Consider the following 22,427-nt stretch of genomic DNA (forward strand, 5'->3'; position numbering starts at 1 on the left):
CTCTGTCTGAGACTGAGACCAACAGGAACCACAGTCCCGCCTCTCTCCGTCCTCTCGGCCTCCCTCTCCGTCTCTCCTTCGTCTAGCAGGTGAGGGTTACGTGTCAACCCCTCTCCTCTTACTCCTCCATTAAATCACTCACTCTCTGATTGGCCACTAATGAAGGAGAGGAGAGGAAGAGAGAGAAAGAGAGAGGGAGTGCTGGAGGCTCGCCCGAGGCTGCAGGAGAGAGACCAGTAGATTAAAGGAGCTCTATTCCCTTTTAAAGTCTCTCGGCCTCTTTTCTCTCCTCTTTTCCTCCGCCGCTCCTCTCTCTCTTTTCTCTTTCGGTCAATGTCATAACTTTGACGTCGTCTCTCCCTCCGTGTTTATATCACTCTTTGCTTTGTCTGCTTGTTACATTGTGTGTGTGTGTGTGTGTGTGTGTGTTAGTAGAGGTGTGTGAGACTCTATGGACTTTATATTTTGACTGTAAACAGTAGGACAGACGTCCCTCTGTTGTCCTCTGCTGGCTGACTGCAGAACAGTTTGGACACATGCGTTTTCTCTGCAGCATTACTGTATTTTATATGTGTGTGTATATATAATATATATATATATATATATATATTATATATACTGTATACTGTATACTACTGTGTTTTTCTACACGCCTCCTGATACTGGACCTTTGCATTTACAACTGGAACTGAAACTTCACATGCTGAACCTCAGCTGCATCACTGAGTCTTTAGGTCTCAGTTTCAGGCCGTTTACTGTAGCAGTGCTTCATTGTTTACCTCCACGTATGACTGCCCCGCTCCCATCAGCAGTAACCATAGCAACCGAGTCCCATAGATAAGCATGTGCAGGGAGAGGCAGACATTCAAGGAAAGGTATGCAGCGGACAAACAGCACGGAGCGTCTGTCTTTAGGAAGACATAACGTCTCTATGACGAGGAGAGGAACGACCTTATTTGGACATAAAGTCTGTGTCATGTGAGGACTCCACATGTTCCAAGATGGCGTCCCATTTATTCCAATGAGTGTCGCTCACTGGGAGCGAGTCTCAGGCTTCAGGCTTCCACACCTCTGGAGACACCTCTGGGCTCCATGGAGTTCGTCTCTCCTCATCTCCAAGACTGTTTTATTAATTATGTGTGTGTGTGTGTGTGTGTGTCACTCTTCCTGTCACCGCTCAACTGTCAAATATAAGTAAGAATATAAGTACTTAATATAATCTTATCAATCATCTTACAGACTCGTCATGACTGTGTTTGGGAACAACTCTTAACGGGCCGGAGGTCATCATGAGTTTCACATGACTGAGACACGAGACGTAAACTTCCTGAGGACGTCAGGATCTCTGATGTCCACCAGAGCAAGAGTCAATAATCAACTTACATATGACAGAAAAAAAGCCCCTTCAAAACCTCGGCGTCATGGCGACGGTCGTCACGTTGGAAAGTTTTCTTCAGTAACACAGTGACTGTAGACCCACGGGTTCAAACAGGAAGTGATCACAGCTGATCCAGCTGCTGTTAACGACACAGTAACAACATCGACACAGTGGACGAGCTTCTGTGGCACACACTGATGAAGAGGTGAGGGTTACTGACGAAGATTTAGAGAAGTCCCACAAAAGTGACATCAGTGTGTGTGTGTGTGTGTGTGTGCGTGTGTGTGTGTGTGTGTGTGCGTGTGTGTGTGTGCGTGTGTGTGTGCGTGTGTGTCTCAGGTCATTGCGGTTGTCCATGTTCTCTGCTTGTCCCGAAAGGCATGCTTTTTTTTCTGTGTGCTTTACTAACGTACCTGTGTGGATCGCTTCACAGGTGTGTGTGTGTGTGTGTGTGTGTGTGTGTGTGTGTTTTGTCTACAGACAGATAAAAAGCTGCCTGTCAGTGTGTGTGTGTGGATTCATTAAAGCCAGTGTTAGTCCGGAGAGACGAGCTCTGCTAAAACGCCTGCAGGCTTAAATCCACCGAGCTTTCACTTCTGTGAAACTCTCTCACTCTCTCTTTTTCATTTGCTGCTGCGTGTCGATGTCTCTCGACCGTCTCTCTCTCTAAAACGTCCTGTGTGTCTCTTTGCTGTTGTCTTCTCCGCTGCTAATTCTCTCTCTTTTCTCCCTCTCTGCATGTCCAAATGTCTCTCTCTCTCTTTTCCTGTTTTGCTCTAAACAAACAAATATTTTTCACTCTCTCTCCTCCTCTCTCTGAAAAAGTCCTTTTGTCTTATTAAGACAGTTTCCCTTGTGTCCTCATTCGACTCCCTCCCCTCTCCTCCTCCTCGTGAGCAGACGAGTGTATATATTATTCCACCACATCTTTTCTTTTTCCCACTCCCTTGTTATTATTCTGTTCCCTCTCCTAATCGCTTCTTTCCAGGTGAAAAAACTCCTCAACTTTCTTTCTCTTTTGTTCGTGATCGTGACGAGACACAAACTCTGGTCTCCTGCGTCAAAGTCTGACTCAGTCCAGTAGCAGCGGCGTTGCCGTCCTCTTCCTTCAAGCCAACATCTCTATTTCTTTCTACGCACTTCTCCTTTATTTCTATAAAACCAAGAGAGCCCTTCTCTCTCTCTACAGCCATTTCCTTCCATATCATCTTCCCTTTCCTTCCTTTCTGTTCAAAAGTAGCTTCTCCTCAGTTTTCTCCTCCTTACAACACATTTTCTCATCCTTCTTTCTTTGTGAAAAGTTTTTTTTCTCTTTTAGTTTTTTCCCGTCTCTTTTTCTTTCTCCATCTGTGAATCACTCACTAGTTCTCTCTCTCTGTCTTTGAGAAAAGACAAATTTCTGTCTTCATCCCTTGCGCCAAGTATTTCTCAGCTTTTCAGCCTTTCTCTGCTTTCAAATCACTCGCTCCTGTTCCCTCCCTTTCTTTGTGAAAAAAACAAGTTCACCCTCCACCTCCTCTTTCTCTTTCTCTCTGTTCTGGGAGTGGAAACGAGGACAGATTGACTTTGAGATCTGACCTGGGCTAAGACCGGCTGTCAGCAGGTAATGATAGAGACTTAGGGAGTGATGCCTCTTCACAGAGAGGGATCACGCCTCGTCCTCCACTTAAAAAGAACCCTTTTAAAATTTAGATCCCTGTTGAGAGAACAGGCTATCCCTCTAAAATACACCTTGATCGATTCCCTAACTATCCGACTCCTGCAGCAGCGGGGGAACCGAGAAAAGACGTGGAGATAAATCCCACATAAAAAAAAATCAGAAGCTGCTGTTTTGCAGAAACGGAAAAAGAAACGTGCAGAAAGTCTTTTTTTTAATCACTTGATGATCTGCAGCTTTTCCACAACAACACGGAGAACTCAGGCCTCAATTCAAATGTGGCAAAGAAAAAGCTATGTCGACTCTGACCACGGGAACTTTCCTGGAAACTTTCCTGCAGTTTGAGCAGGAACGGGACTTCAGCTTCTTGTTGCTGTTTCTCAGGTTGGACTTTCACCATAAATTACAGGTCACACTCCAGCGATGAGGAAGCAGCTGGCGGCTCGTTTCCAACATCCTCACACACATCTGAGGAATACAACAACCACCTGATGACTGTGTCCTTATGTCTCAACAGATCAAACTTTGGTTTGTTTAGTGTGATTGGGTGAAAGCTGGTTTGACCTGTGGTAAAGGCATAGGGCACAAAATAGGATGAATGACTTTGGCGTCATCAACCCACCTTCCTTCCTTTCCTGCCCTGACGAGGACGGCGCCACTGATGATTCTGCCTGGATCATGTTCTTCTTAATCGCTGCACGTCGCACCTGAACGCCAACTGCTGAATCGTGACCAAACGCACGATGACAGTCAGGTGTACCGCGCACCTTTTCATCCAGACTCATTATTGTGACCTCATAGGTAGGTTTCGTTGCTAGGCGACATCTAGTGGTCATAGTAATGATGACAGGAGCAAAGGGAGAAGCGTCGGTGACGCAGTATAAAGAGACAAAGTCCACGTCAGGAGGAGGCGGTGGTGGACGGACGGGTTTATAAACTGTTGTATCTTTTATCTGCGATCGTTCGGCAAACTGAACCACCTTCCCATTACTGTAACCATGACGACAAAGATCATCTAATCTTAAGGAAATACTGTGCAAACTGAACAATAACAGAGACACGAACACTTCGCATTTCAAGCCAAACCTAAAACCCGTCACAGCCGCAACACAAACCACATCTGTCACTATCCAATTAGAAAAGAGAGCTTCAACATGTCTGCTGAAAAAAAAGTGGAGAATCATTAGACCACTGCTCTGAAATCAGCTTCCACACAATCAGCAGCAGGTTCATAAAGCCACCAAATTAAACCGCCCCAAAGAAAGGCAGATTTCAGAACAATCTGACCGCGCTCCAATTGATGGGGAGGATGAAGAGAGAGGAAAAAAGAAAAGACACAGAGCACCTCCAGCGCCTCGTAGCCATCCATTTCTGAAAGCCCCCCTTTCAAAGAGGAAATTAATTTTGAAAGAGGAAGAATAAAACGAGCAGCCGAGGTGACTGAAGGTGCTGTATTAGACCACGCTCGACTAAAACCAAGTCATTTAAACCGCTGGCTGCCGGCTCGCCTCCCTGACCTCCCATCCTCGCTGCAGACAGAGAGGAATAATCTCCGTCCCTATTTCACTTCCTTCTCTCTCTCTTTTTTTTTGTGTTTTACACATCCTAACCCCCCCCCCTCCCGTTCCATCTGACCCCACTGGGCCACTGTAGAGTCACTTCCTGATTGCCACTCTGGATATTCAGAGCTCAGGAACTTTTGGAGAAGGTAATTGAAAAAGTTTCAGGGAGCTTCATGATGCTGTGATGAGTTGTGGGACATGTCTTAGCTTTGTCACAAGTTATAACAGCGGGGGGGGGGGGGGGGACTCGTTTACAGAAAGGTAAAATGTGCTGAAATACATTTCAAAGAATTCAGTGAAGTAGAGATTTATTTTACCTTTCCAAAAATGTTAACCAAGCGAGCTGTGCACGTCCTCTTCACTTCTTGTGAATAGAAAGTATAAATATGTGTCACATTATTTGAGTCTGATTTCTGAAACCTTGAGTATCTCCCACTTTGTGAAAACAACTACACAAACCTGTGCTGACGAGGCTGCGACGACACGTCTCTGACACCTACAGCTCATCTAAATAAAACACTGCATACGGTCGGTCTCACCTCAACAAGTCACAATATGTAAAGCCAACAAAAGAAGCTCATTTAGCCTGTTACTGTGGTATGACTACATGGCTGGCAGTTTGGGTAATGTGGGAACAAATGTGAATAAGGCTTCCACATCAGCATGTGTTTACTTCCTGCCAGCAACGTGCTAATGCAGCGTTAGCGTCGAGCCTCAGAGTTAGCATCATCAGTTGACTGAGAACTGAGACCTGGTCCACGAGTTCACACCAGCTGTCAATGACGATATTAGTGATTTGAACTGTATGGTCTCTTTACGACTTGTGTTGTGCTAGTCCCCTAAATGGAAGTTGGCTAGCCTAGCTTGCTAATATTAGCACAGATTCTCATGTTGTTTTACACCTGCGGAGTCATCAGCAGCTCCTGCACTGAACTCACATAATAAACTATTTTTAGTGCATGTCCACAGAAATACTGCACCAAACAAAAAACTCAACAACAACCCAGCTGCTCGTCTCAAACAGCATCACCTCCATTTCTCTGCCACTGTTTTTATGGATGTAGCTTTGCAGGTAGCAAACTAGCCAGTGAGCGAATAAAGGTACAAACAATAATACAAGCTGTATTCATATTTAAACTTTAACATTCACTGTTGTGAAGTGTTTTGCAGGGAAACACTAGAAAATCCCATGTGGACGTATTCCAGATGTGAGGTGAGGTCGTTCTGTTACAAACAGCACTCCACTACATACACTGAAGGCTCGAGTCAAGGTGAGTTCACCTGCTTCATGATGCCTGAACGCAGCTCGCCACACCTTAAAGCGAGACAGAGGACGAGTGCGTCTGACTCAGTGGACAGGATCTGATAGAAGCTGTGGCGGTCTGTGGTCTGACTCCCATCAGGCCCGTTGCCCTTCCTCTGTGGTTGTTGTTATTTGGCGTTCTGCCTAAACGCCTTCACAACCTCCGACACACCGTGAAACGCTCAACGCCTCCTCAGCTTTTACCGCCATAGTAAAATCTGACTGCAGCAACAAACAGCACGCCGCAAATCACTCAGACAGCCACTAAATAGGGACACCAAAACTCCTCCTGTGTGTGTGTGTGTGTGTGTGTGTGTGTGTGAGAGAGAGAGTGTATTATGCCTCCTGACAAGGGTAATAAGACTGTGGAGTTCTTTGAGGAAACTTTCAAAGATACTGCAGAGCAAAGATTGTGAATGGAGACATGTTACTGCTGTGACACTGTCCATACTAAAGACTTTTACTCTCTCTGTGGGACAAAATGTCCCACATGTCAAAACGTGCCCATAAAGTGTTAATACAGTCTTTGTTTAAGCATGAATGTCTTCCTGTGGTTGCTTAGCTAAGGGTGTGCAGTTACATCCATCCGCCACAAGATGGTGCAGACGAGAAATAAAACGACGCTGTGATTCGGGAAGAAACAGCTGTTCAGAAATACATTTGCTGATTTTGACATGATTCAGTGATGAATGCGTTGACTTCATTGTCCAATGAGAGTGGAGCATGCGGTCAGGTGGTGGCAGTACTCACAGTCCAGGTGACTCTGTCTGATTCCCTCCACGTCCTCGGCGTGGATGAACTGGTAGCACCTCTTCCCCACGATGTCGACAGGAGTCAGGTCCATGTAGTCACTGATTCTGAAACCACCGGAGAAACACGTGTGAAACACTGTCACGTACAGGAAGTGTCCACATTATAATCAAAACACCGACACACCTGCTCCACCATCATCTTCACCCAGCAGCACGTCAAGTTTAACAAAGTGCTGAGGTGTTCATCATGACTCAAAACACACCTGTATAAAGCAGCTTTTCTTGATTTAAATACTTTTATCTTTGGTTTTTACTTTTCATTTTCATTTGCAAAACAGGTGTAATTATATCTTAAAAAAATAAATAATATTTTAATATTTTTAAAACAAATTCTTCCCCATATTAAGGCGTCACTGTGATGAACCAATGATGGAATGAGGAGCCAATGAGGAGCTGTCGCCGGTCAGAACACACAGTAAACTTGTTTACTGTCTGATTGTGGCTAACAGCTCACATCCATGGCAACAATAGGAGAATCAAAATAGAGAGCTGGTTTTAGTTCAGTGAAAAGTGCTCTGAGAACACGATTTGGCCTTCCTACTGTTACTAGGCCGGATGTGAGCCGGATGTGGGCCGGATGTGGGCCGTGAGTTGGAGAAGGCTGGGAGTCGCTGGCTTACAGGTTCTGTCAAAAGCAGCTGGAACGTCAGTGGTTGTGCTTTGAAAGGTAAAACTGAGGCAGAAGGTCAAAGTTCACACTGTTTGGGGGCAGATGATCTAGTCACAACTAAATCCTCTTCATTAGAGTCATGAGGTCTTTTAAAAAGGCCCTTTAGTCCTCAGGGTTCTCCTGAATGCCCCTGGGGCAGCAGCCTCTGCTGTCCTGGCCACAGCAGAACGACTGAATGAAATGTTTGCTCCTCTTTAAGTGAAGGGTATTTATTGGCCGGTGGAGGACAAACAGTGGCACTGGTCGAGCGGCTGTGCTGTGAAACTGTGAGATGTGTAACTCGTCACAGCTCGGTACAGTTCTGGTACTCCACAATTAAAAAGACTGATCCAGGGAAGAAAGGGAAAAAGCTAATAAGCCAACAACAGAGGCTGAAGCCCGTCTGTCTGTTGTACAGGTAACACACATCAGCGTTAAAAGGTTTAATTTGAACAAATTTGCCACAGGATAGACAGAACAATTTCCCCGGTATCATTCAGATAGAGGACGGGTGGTGGTGGGGGGGCAGGGAGGGAGGGGGGGGACTAATGTCTGGCAGGCAGATAACAGCACACTCTGTTCTTTAGAAAAATCCATCCTCCCATTTTCTCATTCTCTTAGAAACTCATCCTCAAAATGGGGCTGTAATGGGAGCGAGGTTTGTCTGTTCGCCGCCGAGACGCTCTCTGTCGCTCCGCACTGAATATCATCATCTGCCTCGCATTGTGTCTCTTTTCCACCCACAAAAAAAAAAAAAGCAATCTGTCTACTATCATTTTTCCCTCCTCTCTTTTTATAATAAAACATGAAGGTTTTTTTTTCCTTGATATGAATCTCCCTGGTCGGCCGGTTAACTCCTGAGCCAGATCCTGATGCCTATCTGCTTTATCTGGACAGAGGGAAGGAGATAGATCCATCAGTGACATATTTCACTGTTAAACCGGGAGGATTGGGTCAGACTTCCTCATGAATAAGAAGCTCCAACAAGGGAGACAACTTTTTTTCTCCCTTCCTTGAACAGCAGCTATGAAACATGAATGCAGATAACAGACCGTAAAATGCAGCTTTGTGTGTGATGCTGGTGCTTTAAAAAAAACATGGGTAGAAACAGTTTCTCTAAAGAAGTCGATTAAATGATCAGAAATACGACAGCTGTAAAAGCAGCTCCATTTCATATGGAGGGACATTATCATGTAACTGCTGCATGATAATTGATTAATCTACAATCACCAACAACCTGACTAATACTGGAGTTTTTATTATGATCATTAACGCATGACATAAACCTTATTGATAAAGATCCAATAAATTCAATTCTTTTAGAGACGCAGAAAACTGAACTTGTTGGTTCTGTCTCAGATTCACGTCTGAAATAAGCAGATATCCAGTCTGAGGAAACGGGCTCTGACTTTTATCCACTGTAACATTTTTCACTGGAGCTTTAATTTGAATTTCTTCCAACAAGTTGTCAAGCCGTTTAGTTTACTGTAATCTGTGAGTCTGGAAATACAGAGTGATATTGTCATGATATATATAACATATAGAACATTTTGCAACATCCACAACGTTAAGTTCACGTTTGAAAGTTTTGTCCGTCTGGACTAAATAATTTGGTTTAAAAAAATGAAATACTTTAATTAAATCACCACAAAATTCAAGTTGAATTACAAAAAGAAGTAAATCTAAAAATACGTGACTTCCAACAGGAATAAAAACGTCCTTAACACTGGAGCAGGGAGGACGTCCCTGTTTCTTAAACCTCTACTTTCATTTCTTGTTTTCTTGAGATTAAAAATAATAATTCACTAATCACGGCATTACACGTTATTTCTTCAGAACAATATTTAATATATATATTAATATATAAAATATTTTCATGTGTAACAACGGTTCAAAACGTGAAGAGAAACAACGTTGATGTGAAAAACAAAAAAGGCCTAAACAGAGACTTTCAATTTAGTATTAACTTCGACCTTCACAGATTTAATTTGAATTTAAATTCTTAATGAACCGTCAGAAATCAGCAGCTCAGGTGAGTTCCCTCCTCTACCTGTTCTCACAGTACACGATCTTCAGGTCCATGTTGACTCGGGTGACGAACATTTGACAGTCGATGCGAACCTCGTTGATTGTGGGTGGTGGGAGGGCGTGAGCCACCACCACCATCCCCATGATCTGATTGGGCACCGAGCGGCTGTGCGTCAGAGCCATCCGGATCCGCAGACGCCCTGTGATGTGGATCACCTGGACCAGGGAAACAGACAAACAGAGGGGAGGTCAGAGGGCGGGGTGGAGTCCGTTCAAAGGTCACACAGGTGTTGGTGAGTTGTTCTATAATTACTTATATTTAAGGGCGACAGCTGTGAGTCATCGGCAGAGAAGTGACAGCAGAAGTTTTCTGATGATGTTTCCGGGGGATTCTTTCATTAATGGAACTTCAGCTCCACACAAACTTTGACCCTTGACTGACTGTTCTTTATATCATTTTCCTGTTTTATCTTTGATTCATTTATATCACTTATTACAATTAATGTTCATAAGTATTTGAATGTTGCATTTCCTATATAATTGAAATATTTATTTATACATTATAATTTACTATTTGTGTGATTTTCTATACAGACACTGTGTTTGTGTGGATTGTTCCCGCTCATAAAAAGGGAAACACGAGTAATCATATATTTCTATATGTCTTGTTTTATCTTGAATAAAAAGTAAAAAAAAAAGAAGAAAAAAAAAGAAATGGTTTCAGTGTTGACAGAACATTTTTTTCCAGTATTTTAGTAATTTAGACATTTAACATCGAGATGTTGATTTCTGAGCAGAGGCTGGACGTTTAAAACATGTGGTGCCAGAGGGTGAGGACGAGTTGGTGATGAGTAACCTGTGGGAACTGGTTGAAGTTATAATAATAATAATAATAATTATAATAATAATAATACGACTACTACTAATACTAATAATAATACACTTTATTTGTATATACTACATAATTGCAGTTGAAAGCACTTTACAGAAGAAAAATAAAACACAGGTAACAGCAGCAGAAATAAGGGGCAATAAAACTATATAAAAAATGTTTTTTAAAAAACATAAAAAGGTTTAAAAAGAACAAAAGGAATAAAAAATGTATCAAGTAAAATATAAAAGTAAAGTATAGTTAATAAAAGCGAGATCATAAGAATACAGAAGTGGTGTGTCTGATTTGTGGCGGAGTGTCGAACAGACTCCATTAAAACTGAATAATTCTCTCTAGTTTATCAGGTTATAGGTCCGGGTCCAGACCGGACGGCGTCTGGTCCGGATCCGGACCGCGGCCCGTCTCTTAGTGACCTCTGTTCTGTGTATTTATGGTTTTTCTTGTTTGTAATATTTCCTCTGCTGCTGATGTTTAAGCAGAAGCTTGTGCACACGTTCCTCATTTTATTCTATTAAACCACTGACATTCATTCCTATATTTCTACTTTTTATTATATGTTCATCTCTACGTGTTGTTGTTCTACGTTTTCTTTTTATTGAACGTGACCTTCGGCAGCAAATCACAGAATCCAGTTTGTTGTGGTTTGTGCAATAAAACTGATTTATAACTGATTATCCAGCGCTTGTAACTGCTCTGAAACGGATCACAACCTTTATGTTATGCTCTAATTTTCTCTACTTAACTTATATATTTTTTCTATGCAAATGAAGATAAGAATCCAGTTTGAAATACTGTACATCCGGGAAGAGGTCGCAGCGATCACAGATTCAATTTGGCAGCAGAAGTGAGCACAGATAAAGGTCAAGTCAGGGCTACCTCATGGGGATTTTACCCCTCTCTCTCTCTCTCTCTCTCTGAGCGGACTCATGGGATGGAGAGAGAGAGAGAGAGAGAGGAAAGGTGGAAACAGAGGAGTTGACAGACAGAGGGAGAATGAAGGGTTTAATTATCCAGAGTTTTAAACCGTGTGAAGCTTCTAAAGTCTGTCAGACACGATGGATCAGGAGAAATGTTCATCAGCTGCTGCTCGCTCGCCTTTAAACAGACACGAGGGTCAAACAAGAGGAGAGGAAGACGAGGCTCAACTCGTCCAACACGTGAACCTGTCTCTGTCCTCCGACTGTGGGTCTCCAGTCATTTACCTGCTGGTTACCAAGCGTGAGTCAGAGCGGAGCTGACACACACACACACTCACACACACACACATACTCACACACACACACACACACACACACACTCACACACACACACACACACACACACACACACACACACACACACACACACAGACACTCACACACACACTCACACACACACACACACACACACACTCACACTCACACACACTCACACACACACTCACACACACACACACACACACACTCTCACACACACACTCACACACACTCACACACACACACTCACACACACACACACACACACACTCTCACACACACACTCACACACACTCACACACACACACACACACACACACACACACACACTCACACACACACACACAGACACTCACACACACACACACACACACACACACACACACACACACACACACACACACACACACACACACACACACACACACACACACACACACACACACACTCTCTCACCATGCTTCAGCTGCTGTGATCGGATGTTGTTGAATGTGAGAATCATCATGTTGGTAAAAGGTGAATTTATGTTTCTGAAACTGAATCAGCTTCTTCCACCTTCAGGCCTGTGCTGCAACACAAGAGACTCAGACTGCTAACTGTAACACTGTGTGTGTGTGTGTGTGTGTGTGTGTGTGTGTGTGTGTGTGTGTGTGTGTGTGTGTGTGTGTGTGTGTTTTGCAGTGCTGTATGTGTCAAGTGAGTGTAAATATGTGCAGTAATATATGCATGTGTGTGTGAATATTTATGTGCTTCTCTGTCTCCACTGTGATTTGAATGTGATCTGAGTCTGCCAGGTGGAACGTGGTACACACACACACACTCACTCACTCACACACACACACTCACTCACTCACACACACACACACTCACACTCACACACACACACACACACACACACACACACACACTCACACACACACACACACACACACACACACACACACACACACACACACACACACTCACTCACTCACACACACACACACACACAAACACACTCATTCACTCACACACACACACACACACACACACACTCACACACACACTCACTCACACACACACAAACACACACACACACTAGCAGATTTCAGGTAAAAACACTCAGAGAAACCAAATCCTGCAAGGTTTGGATGGTGGGTCCAGGTGGGCGGGGCTTGGTGACTGCTTTGTTGTGACATCACAAAGTTCCAGAAGTCCTGACGGCTGGTTTTAAGGCTCAGTTTCTGAATACAGGCTGTGTGCATTTCTCTGTGGACTGAGGCTTTGATACTTTCACAGTATTAATATAGAAGCTAGAGCTGATCTATAATCTATAATCACACTACACATAAGGTGGTATGTGTGTTTCACACAGTCTGTTTCTAATTCCCCAGCCTGACCTTATATCCTGAGGACTTGATGTGCACTCCTCTCTTTGTGAGCGTGGACTTCATCCGGATGAAGAAGGATCGTTCCAGAGAGTTGTCAGGAGCCAGGAGGCTGGGGCTGCTGGACTCAACTGAGGAACACAGGAAACAAACATAATTCAAACATTACAGACGTTTGGTTAATATCATTATTATCTCACATCCATAACCTTACATAATAAATCTAAAGTTTATGCAAATTATTCAGATCCTAAACTGATGCTCGTCAGATATCAACTGACTTAAGTACTGTTTAAACAGGGTGGCGCTGCAGAAGAAGAATAACTCATAACGCATTTAAAGAACCTTCTCCATCAGGTGAGAGGGTGAATTTCAGCACCAGTCTTTTTTTAGTCAGAGTCAGAGATTCCAAAAGTCTGAAATTCACTGAGTCAGAGACTCAGAGTCCAATTCAGGAGTGGAGAAGAGTTTTATGCTGAAACACGAGTGGAATGATTTTAACTGGTGTAAAACAAATAAATACATTCATTGTGTCAGCAGGACGAGTCGGCCAATCACAGCTGCTGTCAAACCGCCAATCACCTTGCAGCAGCTCGTGACAGTCGAACGGTGAAATGTCAAAACACATCAGGCGAGACGAGACAAACAGGAAGTTCAGGCACAAATTAAAAGTTTGTTAAGGAGAAATGCTCAATGTGTTTGAAAGCTTTAATCTTCTCATGTCAGGACTGTCAAAATAAAAGTCTTCATCCTTAAGCTGAGGCAGACATGCTTCATGTTTTGTTTTTTTATGCACTGGTCAATTTTGAAGCTGTTTTATTCTCATAATAAACTTTATTGTTCAGACAAGAAAGTGCTTCACATGAAAAGATAAAGATAAATAAAAATAACATACAAACATAAAATACATAAAAAAATGTTTTAAAAACATAAATGTAAAATGGATTAAATAATAACAATAATTAAAACATAGAAAAATAATCAAGATAAATAATTTTAATGTTAAATATAAAAAATAATTAAAAATACATAGAAATCATAAAATCAAAACGAAAGAGAGAGAGAATGTGGACTCTCCTATTAAATGGCTCTCCAGCTTTATTCTTCTCTATATTCTCAAGCTTTTTCGTGTCATTCATGATTTATACATTTTATTCTAAAGAACATGGAGAAATGTTTTTATGTCTGTTGACAGCATCTTTTGATTAATGAAGTGATAAAAGAGACATCCAAATTCCCCTCAGCGACTCGAGTGTGTCAACAAAATAAAACAAGGACTTCTTCACATGTTCATAAATCTGCTCTGGAAAAGAGGTAAAAGAAAAAAAAATCCAAAAACTTGAAACACAGAAAATAATTGTGTTAATGTGAAAATCTGTTGGTCACATGTGTTCTGTCCATCACCTGCAGTGATGTCCACAAAATCAGTCCACACAGAACTGTCTTTCAGATCGTTGCTCCAACTCGTGTGTGACGGCCTCGTCCTTCAAAACCCTGAATCCCACACAACAAGCACATCTTTCACCATCACCCCCCCAACACACCCCCACCCCCCCAACACCCCCACCCCCCCAACACCCCCCCACCCCCCCAACACCCCCACCCCCCCAACACCCCCCACCCCCGAGTCAGGAAGCAGCAACGGTTACTGAAGGTGAGACGCTCCATTTGTCAGCTGCCATCAGCTTCCAGAAATCAACTGCATATTCATAACTTCTCCATCCATCAGAGGGAGTGATGGGAGGAGAGACAGCTGGGAACGCCCCGTCTCTCTCTCTCTCACACACTCACACACACACACTCACACACACACACTCTCACACACACACACACACACACACACTCACACACACACTCTCACACACACACAGACACAGACACACACACACTCACACACTCTCACACACACACTCACACACACACTCTCACACACTCACACACACACAGACACAGACACACTCACACACACACAGACACAGACACACTCACACACACACACTCACACACACACTCTCACACACTCTCACACACACACACACACACACACACACACTCACACTCACACAAACTCACACACTCTCACACACACACACACACACACACACACACTCACACACACTCACACACTCTCACACACACACACACACACTCACACACTCACACACACACACACACACTCTCACACACACACACACACACACTCTCACACACACACACACACACACACTCTCACACACACTCTCACACACACACACACACACACTCTCACACACACACACACACACACACTCTCACACACACTCACACACACACACACACACACTCACACACACACACACACACACACTCTCACACAGACACACACACACACACACACACACACTCTCACACACAGACACACACACACACTCACACACAGACACACACACACACACACTCTCACACAGACCAACAGGCATGACAATAATGTTGAGGAAGTTCTTATTTGAACCTTAACCTCCATGTTCTCCCGACCTAACCGGGACATCACAGTGACCGTTCTCCATTTCTCCATTACTGGAGTTTTATAGTGTTTTTTTATCAGTTTTCAGAACGGCCTCATCTCTTCCTGTAACGTCGTCTCTTGACTTTTACACTGAACAAACACATCTTTGACCCAAATGCTGAATTTAATTTTGAAAACAAACCTTTACTGATGTGGATGAATTGTTTTGGTGCTTGAAACTGATTCACCAAAGTCTGATGTTCATACAAACTGAACAACATACGAGTGAAATAGTAGATAAATGTAGAATAAATGTCAAGTGTCACTTTACTGTAGACTGCTTCAGGGACTCTGGCTCCAGCTCGGAGTCACGTACCATCTCACGAGAATATGAAGTCGACAGATTCTAACAACATTTAAAGCACATTATTAGAAATGCCCGTTGATTCAGACCAATAAGATCCGAGCCTGAAGGAAACAGGGTTGAAGAACGTTGCAGTGTTCACACCTTTGTTTGAGACGACATCATCATTCAGAGCCTGTTTGTCAGGTGATGTAAAGACGTCGTTTAAGGCCTTTGAACAAACGACACACTCTGTTGTTTTAATGAGGACGCTCCCATTCATCTGTGTGTGTGTGTGTGTGTGTGTTTATGAACGCTGTGAGGCTGGTTGTGTTCCCTCCTTTTTTTTTCTCAACTCCCCGAACACACACACACACACACACACACACACACACACACACACACACACACACACAGGTCTCTGGTGGACGTGGCAGTTTGATCATCGCTGATACGTGTTGACAACGTCTAATCTGAGAAAATTGAAAGAAATGAATTAATATGCAAATTCATCCTTTATAATATAAATGTCCTTGAAGAGAGAGAGACAAGAGAGAGAGAGAGAGAGAGAGAGAGGAAAAGAAGGCGGGAGAGCGAAGGGAATAAAGGGGAGGAGGGAGGGAGACAAACCTGAATGTGGGGAAGAAACAGATGAAAGAAAAGATGGAAAGAAAAGAAAAGAGAGGAAGAAGAGGCGAAGAGGGATTGAGAGATGACATGAGAGGTGAAAGAACAGATGGATAAGAGTAAACGTAAAAGAGATAAATAAAGGAGGAGGAAGGGATGGAGAAGGAGAAGAAAATAAAGAGAAACGGGGTAAATAGGCAGAAAGTGAATGAGGAAGAAAGATGGAGATGAAGAAGCAAAAGAAGAAGACAGAGGGAAAAAGAAAGGAGGACAACTATTAAAGAAAAAAGAAAGTGAAGAATCGAGGGGGAGGAGGTGACAGGACAAATAATTATGAACAAGTAAAAGAGAGATGAAAAAAGGAAGAGGAAACAGAAGGAGAAAAAAGAAAAACAAGAATATAAAATGAAAAGAAGAAAAAGAGGAGGATGGAGATGGATGAGGGGAAGACAGAGAAATGGAAAGGAGGAGGAAAAAGTATGAATGAAAGCGTGACAGAGAGAAGGAGAGAAGGAGTGAGAGGAAGAGAAGGAAACAAGGATCCCAGGAGGAGCTGAAAATCTGTCTCCTCCATCCCTCCGTCAGTCGGTCGGCTCTCTCAGTCCTCCAGGAAATCAGCCTCCGATCTGACGGAGGAATAATGATGATGGAGGGAGAGAGAGAGAGAGAGAGAGAGAGAGAGAGAGAAAGAGACAGAGAGAGAGAGAGAGAGAGAGAGAGAGAGAGAGAGAGAGAGAGAGAGAGAGAAAGGGAGAAACAGAAGAGAGGGAGGACAGACGAACGACAGGGGAGCTGGACCCTCTTTCTCTCTTTGTTATGCACTTTGAATTAATGGGATTAGTTTCCCCACACAAACACACACACACACACGCACACACACACGCACACACACACACACGCAAACACACACACACACACACGCAAACACACACACACACACACGCAAACACACACGCACACACACGCACGCACACACACACACACAAACACACAGACACACACACACAAGATATCACTTTCATTGTCATCCACACCCACACTCCTCTTTCATTTTTATACACACACACAGTGAGAGTGTGTGTGTGTGTGTGTGTGTGCGTGTGTGTGTGCATGTGTGTGTGTTCACAATTAAACAATTTCTGCTTGAATGAAGGGAGAACAGATGCAGGAGGAGAAAAGGGAGAGAAACAAGAGGAGAAGCAAAGAGAGAGAAAGAAAAGAAAAGAGAGAAAGAAGTAGGAAAGGAAGAATGGAAAAAGAGGAGAGTGAGAAAAAGATGAACTGAAGAAGAGGAGGAGGAGGAGTGAAGGGCAAGAGAGGTTGGACTGAAGAAGAAGAAAGGAGTAACAGGATAGAAGGATAAAAAAGAGCAAGTGGAGGAGGAACAGAGGAGGAGTGAAGGGAAGAGAAGAAAGAGGATGAGGAGGAAGAAAAGAGACGCAGAGGGAGTGACAGAAAGAAAAGGCAAACGAGAAGAAAAACAGACTGATATAATAAATGTAGTGGTTACATGATGATGTCACAGTGAAGCTGACCTTTGACCTTTCGGATATTAAATGTCACTTCCTTCCTCTTAGACTTTTGTGTTGCACTTAGTGAATGAATCCTTAGAACAAAAGGAGTTCCGTGAGGTCATGTGACCTTTGACCTTCCCGCTCATGGTTGAGTTCAGGTCGATGTTTGAACCAGATGTTCTGAATGTTCCTCCAGCTGTTTCTGACAACAACCCGAAAACATGAACATAAAAACAGAAGAAGAGAAGGAGAGAGAAAAGGAGGAGCAGAGGGAGAGAGGGATAAAGAAGAGGAAGAGGAGCAGAGGGAATGTAAAGAAGAAAAAGACGGCGAATAGAAGAAGCAGCAGAGAGGAGGAGGAGGAGGATCATGTGGGGATTCAGAGGTGTTTTCTCATTCTGCTCGTTCGGCGTGCGTTGCCGTGGCGTCTTCGGGGACGACGCTCCTACAAGACAAAGATTAGCGCTACAAAGGCAGCAGGTGGCTGCCGGCTCCACCGCCGCCCGACTCTGGGACCTAATTATCTACGGCACGGAAACTTTCCCCCGTTTGAAGGACAAATGATTAATTAAAAAGAACAACTCACCTACGCCTGTGATCTTTGGACAATACCCAGAGTGCCCTGGGTTTCTTCACACGTGTGAGAGTGTGTGTGTGAAGTCTTGGCGGGACGGAGTATCATTGTTAGACAGTCTAATAGCGCTGCCTGGTTCAGGAAGCCCGTTGTGTCCGACTGATAACTAGCTAACGGCGGCGAGACAAAGCCAGCTACAGCAAGGTCACTGCAACCTCCACCAGCCGCCACCGCCGCCAGGACGAGACACCGCCAGGACGAGACACCGCCACGACGAGACAACGCCACGACGAGACAACGCCACGACAATACACCGCCACGACGAGACACCGCCACGACAATACACCGCCACGACGAGACACCGCCACGACGAGACAACGCCACGTCGAGACACCGCTACGTCGAGACACCGCCGCGACGAGACACCGCCACGACGAGACAACGCCACGTCGAGACACCGCTACGTCGAGACACCGCCGCGACGAGACACCGCCACGATGAGACAACGCCACAACGAGACACCGCCACGACCATACACCGCCACGACGAGACAACGCCACGTCGAGACACCGCCGCGATGAGACACCGCCACGACAATACACCGCCACGACAATACACCGCCACGACGAGACACCGCCATGAGAATACACCGCCACGACAAGACAACGCCACGACAATACACCGCCACGACCATACACCGCCACGACAATACACCGCCACGACGAGACAACGCCACGACGAGACACCGCCACGACAATACACCGCCTCGACCATACACCGCCACGACAATACACCGCCACGACGAGACACCGCCACGACGAGACACCGCCACGACAATACACCGCCTCGACGAGACAACGCCACGACGAGACACCGCCACGACAAACTGAAAGCAGAGTGAGGAGGACCAGATATAGTACAGCAGAAAAGGCACATGAAGAAGAGAGAACCTCAGATCATTCAGCTGCTCGCCGTTTCTCAGATTCGAACCCTAACCCTCTGCTCCCAGTCTTTATGCTAAGCTAGGCTAACCACAACCTGTTGGAGAGTATGCAAAACAAATATTGAACTGCTCCTTTAACGAGCATGCCACGCCCTGCTCCTGTTCATCACTTCCTGCTGCCTCTGCTCCTTACCCACAATGCAACAGCAGGAGCCAAGGGAGATCAGTGGAGGTGACGGGCGAGAGGGAATCATGACAAATGTGCTGTAGCTCACTCACACACACACACTCTCACACACACACACACACACACACACACACACACACACACACACACACACACACACTCTCACACACACACACACACACACACACACACACACACACACACACACACACACACACACACACGTTCATTGTCAGTGAAAGTTTAATTGTGCAAACACTCTGTAACTGTCCTGTCATATTCCTGCCTCTCTGGCTCACTATCGCCTCCATGGCTGTAATTGAATTGGTCCCATCGGGGGGCGTGGTGGGGGGGGTGGATGGAGGGGGGTGGTGGGGGGGGTGGGTGGATGGAGGGGGGGGGGTGTAGACTCGCCTCATGAATAGAATGTGTTTCCTATCAGGAGGATTTGACAAATTGTGTCAGGAAGAAAACGGGTGATAATTTTTTAGTTTACTGAAGGTGGAGGAGGAAGAGGAGGAGGAGGGGGGTAGGAAGAAGAGGGGGACAAATAGATGAGCCAAAAAAGGAGGAGCAGGAAGAGGAAGAAGTAGAAGATGATGAAGAAGAGAACAAAAGAAGGAAGAGGGAGAAGTAAGAGAAAGATGGAGAGGCGGAGGAGGAAAAGGGGGAGGACTTTAGAAAAGGCAAGAAGGAAGAGGAGGAAGAGGAGGACACAGGGTGATGAAGAAGAGGATGTAGGCACAGAGAAGAGGAAGAAAGAGGAGGAAGAGATGATAAAGGTGTGGTAAGAAGGAAAGGTGGATGAGGAGAAAGGAAATTACAAAATAAAAGAGTTTGGATTTACACGCACCCACGCACGCAATTTCACATAGGTTTGAAAGTACAGAGTGAAGTGTGTGTGTGTGTGTGTGTGTGTGTGTGTGTGTGTGTGTGATGGTAGATTTCCACCAAAGCCTTTTCCCACAATGCCGCAGCCTGGGAAACAAAGGTAAAGAAAGGTAAAACCCTCCTCCTCCACATCTTCCTCACCTTCCCTCCTCTCATTCATCATCACCTCTTCTCTCTCTCCACTCCTCTTCCTCCTCCTCCCCTCTGCTGTGATAAAAAAGACTTTTATTTTGACAGTCTCATCAGAACACTGAGCTGGAATCAAACAGCGCTCTAATAGTCTGGAGACGCCTTGAACCCTGCTTTGTCTTTCTTTCTAGCCCCCCCCCCCCCCAGTGATCTCCCTGTGTCGGGACCTAAAGCTTTTCTAATCTGTCTTTAGCTCCTCGTCTTCCTCTGCTGGGGATGGATCTGCCTATGAACAGAAGACAGAAGAGGGAAAGAGAGGAAGACAGTACACAAAGGGAGGGAGAGGGAGAGGAGTAGTGGAGGTTATAGAAGGAAAGAATGGAGGGAAACGTGGCCAAAGGTATGTGGACACCCACATCCACATACTCCTAGATCTGTTTTCCTGGTTTGGGTCAATGACAACGTCCCTGTGCAACACGCCCGAGAAGCAGAGACCAACCAGCACTGAGCTCTTTAAACGAGTTGTTCATCTCTAATCAATCAGGTGAACATGATCAAAGACTAACTGAATAACAAAGTGATTAATCAAACTGGAATTTACTTAGTTACTGTTCATGTGTTGCTGTGGTCTCAGTCACATATTCTACATTTCACTGAACTGGTTATGTTTTCATATCACACGCCATATCTGTCCAGCAAGCATCAGAACCTTTGGAACTTCCTGTCAGAAGTTTTCAGAATAAAAGCTCACAATAGCTTGAAATAAAGCATTGTTGCAAAAAAAACAAACAAAAAAAAAAAAAAAACTTTCACGTGCTTTTATTTTGCAGATAAAATAGCTAGAGAGGAAGTGATTGTGTGGGTCACTGTTGTTGCCATGACGTCAGATCTGTTGTAGCAGCAGGTGCCTGATGTGACTGTGTGTCTGTCATTCACTTTCAACATGGAGAAAAGTTTAATAAAGTTCTTTAAAAGTTTCTACACAGTTTGTATCTGTGTTGTTTCCCAGTCTCTGCCACACACTCTTCTTCTTCTTTTAAGCATGGTATGACGGAGGGAGGACGGAGGACAGACGGAGGACAGAAGGAGGACAGAGGGAGGACAGAGGGAGGACGGAGGGAGGACAAAGGGAGGACGGAGGGAGGACGGAGGACAGACGGAGGACAGAGGGAGGACAGAGGAAAGAGGGAGGACGGAGGGAGGACAGAGGGAGGACGCAGGGAGGACAGAGGACAGAGGGAGGACGGAGGACAGAGGGAGGACGGAGGACAGAGGGAGGATGCAGGGAGGACAGAGGACAGAGGGAGGACGGAGGACAGACGGAGGACAGAAGGAGGACAGAGGGAGGACAGAGGACAGAGGGAGGACGGAGGGAGGACAGAGGGAGGACGGAGGGAGGACAGAGGGAGGACGGAGGACAGACGGAGGGAGGACGGAGGACAGAAGGAGGACAGAGGGAGGACGCAGGGAGGACAGAGGACAGAGGGAGGACGGAGGACAGAGGGAGGACGGAGGGAGGACAGAGGACAGATGCAGGACAGAGGACAGAAGGAGGAGGACAGAGGGAGTAAAGAGGACAGAGGGAGGACGGAGGGAGGACAGAGGACAGATGGAGGACAGAGGGAGGACAGAGGGAGGACGGAGGGAGGACAGAGGGAGGACAGAGGGAGGACGGAGGGAGGACAGAGGACAGATGGAGGACAGAGGAAGGACGGAGGACAGAGGGAGGACGGAGGACAGAGGGAGGACGGAGGACAGAAGGAGGACGGAGGACAGAGGGAGGACGGAGGACAGACGGAGGACAGAGGACAGAGGGAGGAGGACAGAGGGAGGACAGATGGAGGACAGACG

The 22,427-nt window shown here is 45.1% G+C and overlaps 1 protein-coding gene across 4 annotated transcripts in view; it reads right to left on the bottom strand.

The window, feature by feature from the left end:
• LOC130180094 (neuronal PAS domain-containing protein 3) overlaps nucleotides 1-22,427 on the bottom strand; it is a 283,412-nt gene that overhangs the window by 16,785 nt on the left and 244,200 nt on the right. For all 4 annotated transcript variants that reach the window (XM_056393434.1, XM_056393436.1, XM_056393435.1 and 1 more), the window contains 3 exons: nucleotides 12,896-13,014; nucleotides 9,412-9,605; nucleotides 6,651-6,757 (listed from right to left, as the gene is read on the bottom strand). In XM_056393434.1, the coding sequence (XP_056249409.1) occupies nucleotides 6,651-6,757; nucleotides 9,412-9,605; nucleotides 12,896-13,014 (420 nt within the window). The remainder of the gene's footprint in view (nucleotides 1-6,650; nucleotides 6,758-9,411; nucleotides 9,606-12,895; nucleotides 13,015-22,427) is intronic.

The sequence above is a fragment of the Seriola aureovittata genome, chromosome 13, assembly GCF_021018895.1.
Source record: "Seriola aureovittata isolate HTS-2021-v1 ecotype China chromosome 13, ASM2101889v1, whole genome shotgun sequence".
In the NCBI taxonomy this organism is placed as follows: Eukaryota; Metazoa; Chordata; class Actinopteri; order Carangiformes; family Carangidae; genus Seriola; species Seriola aureovittata.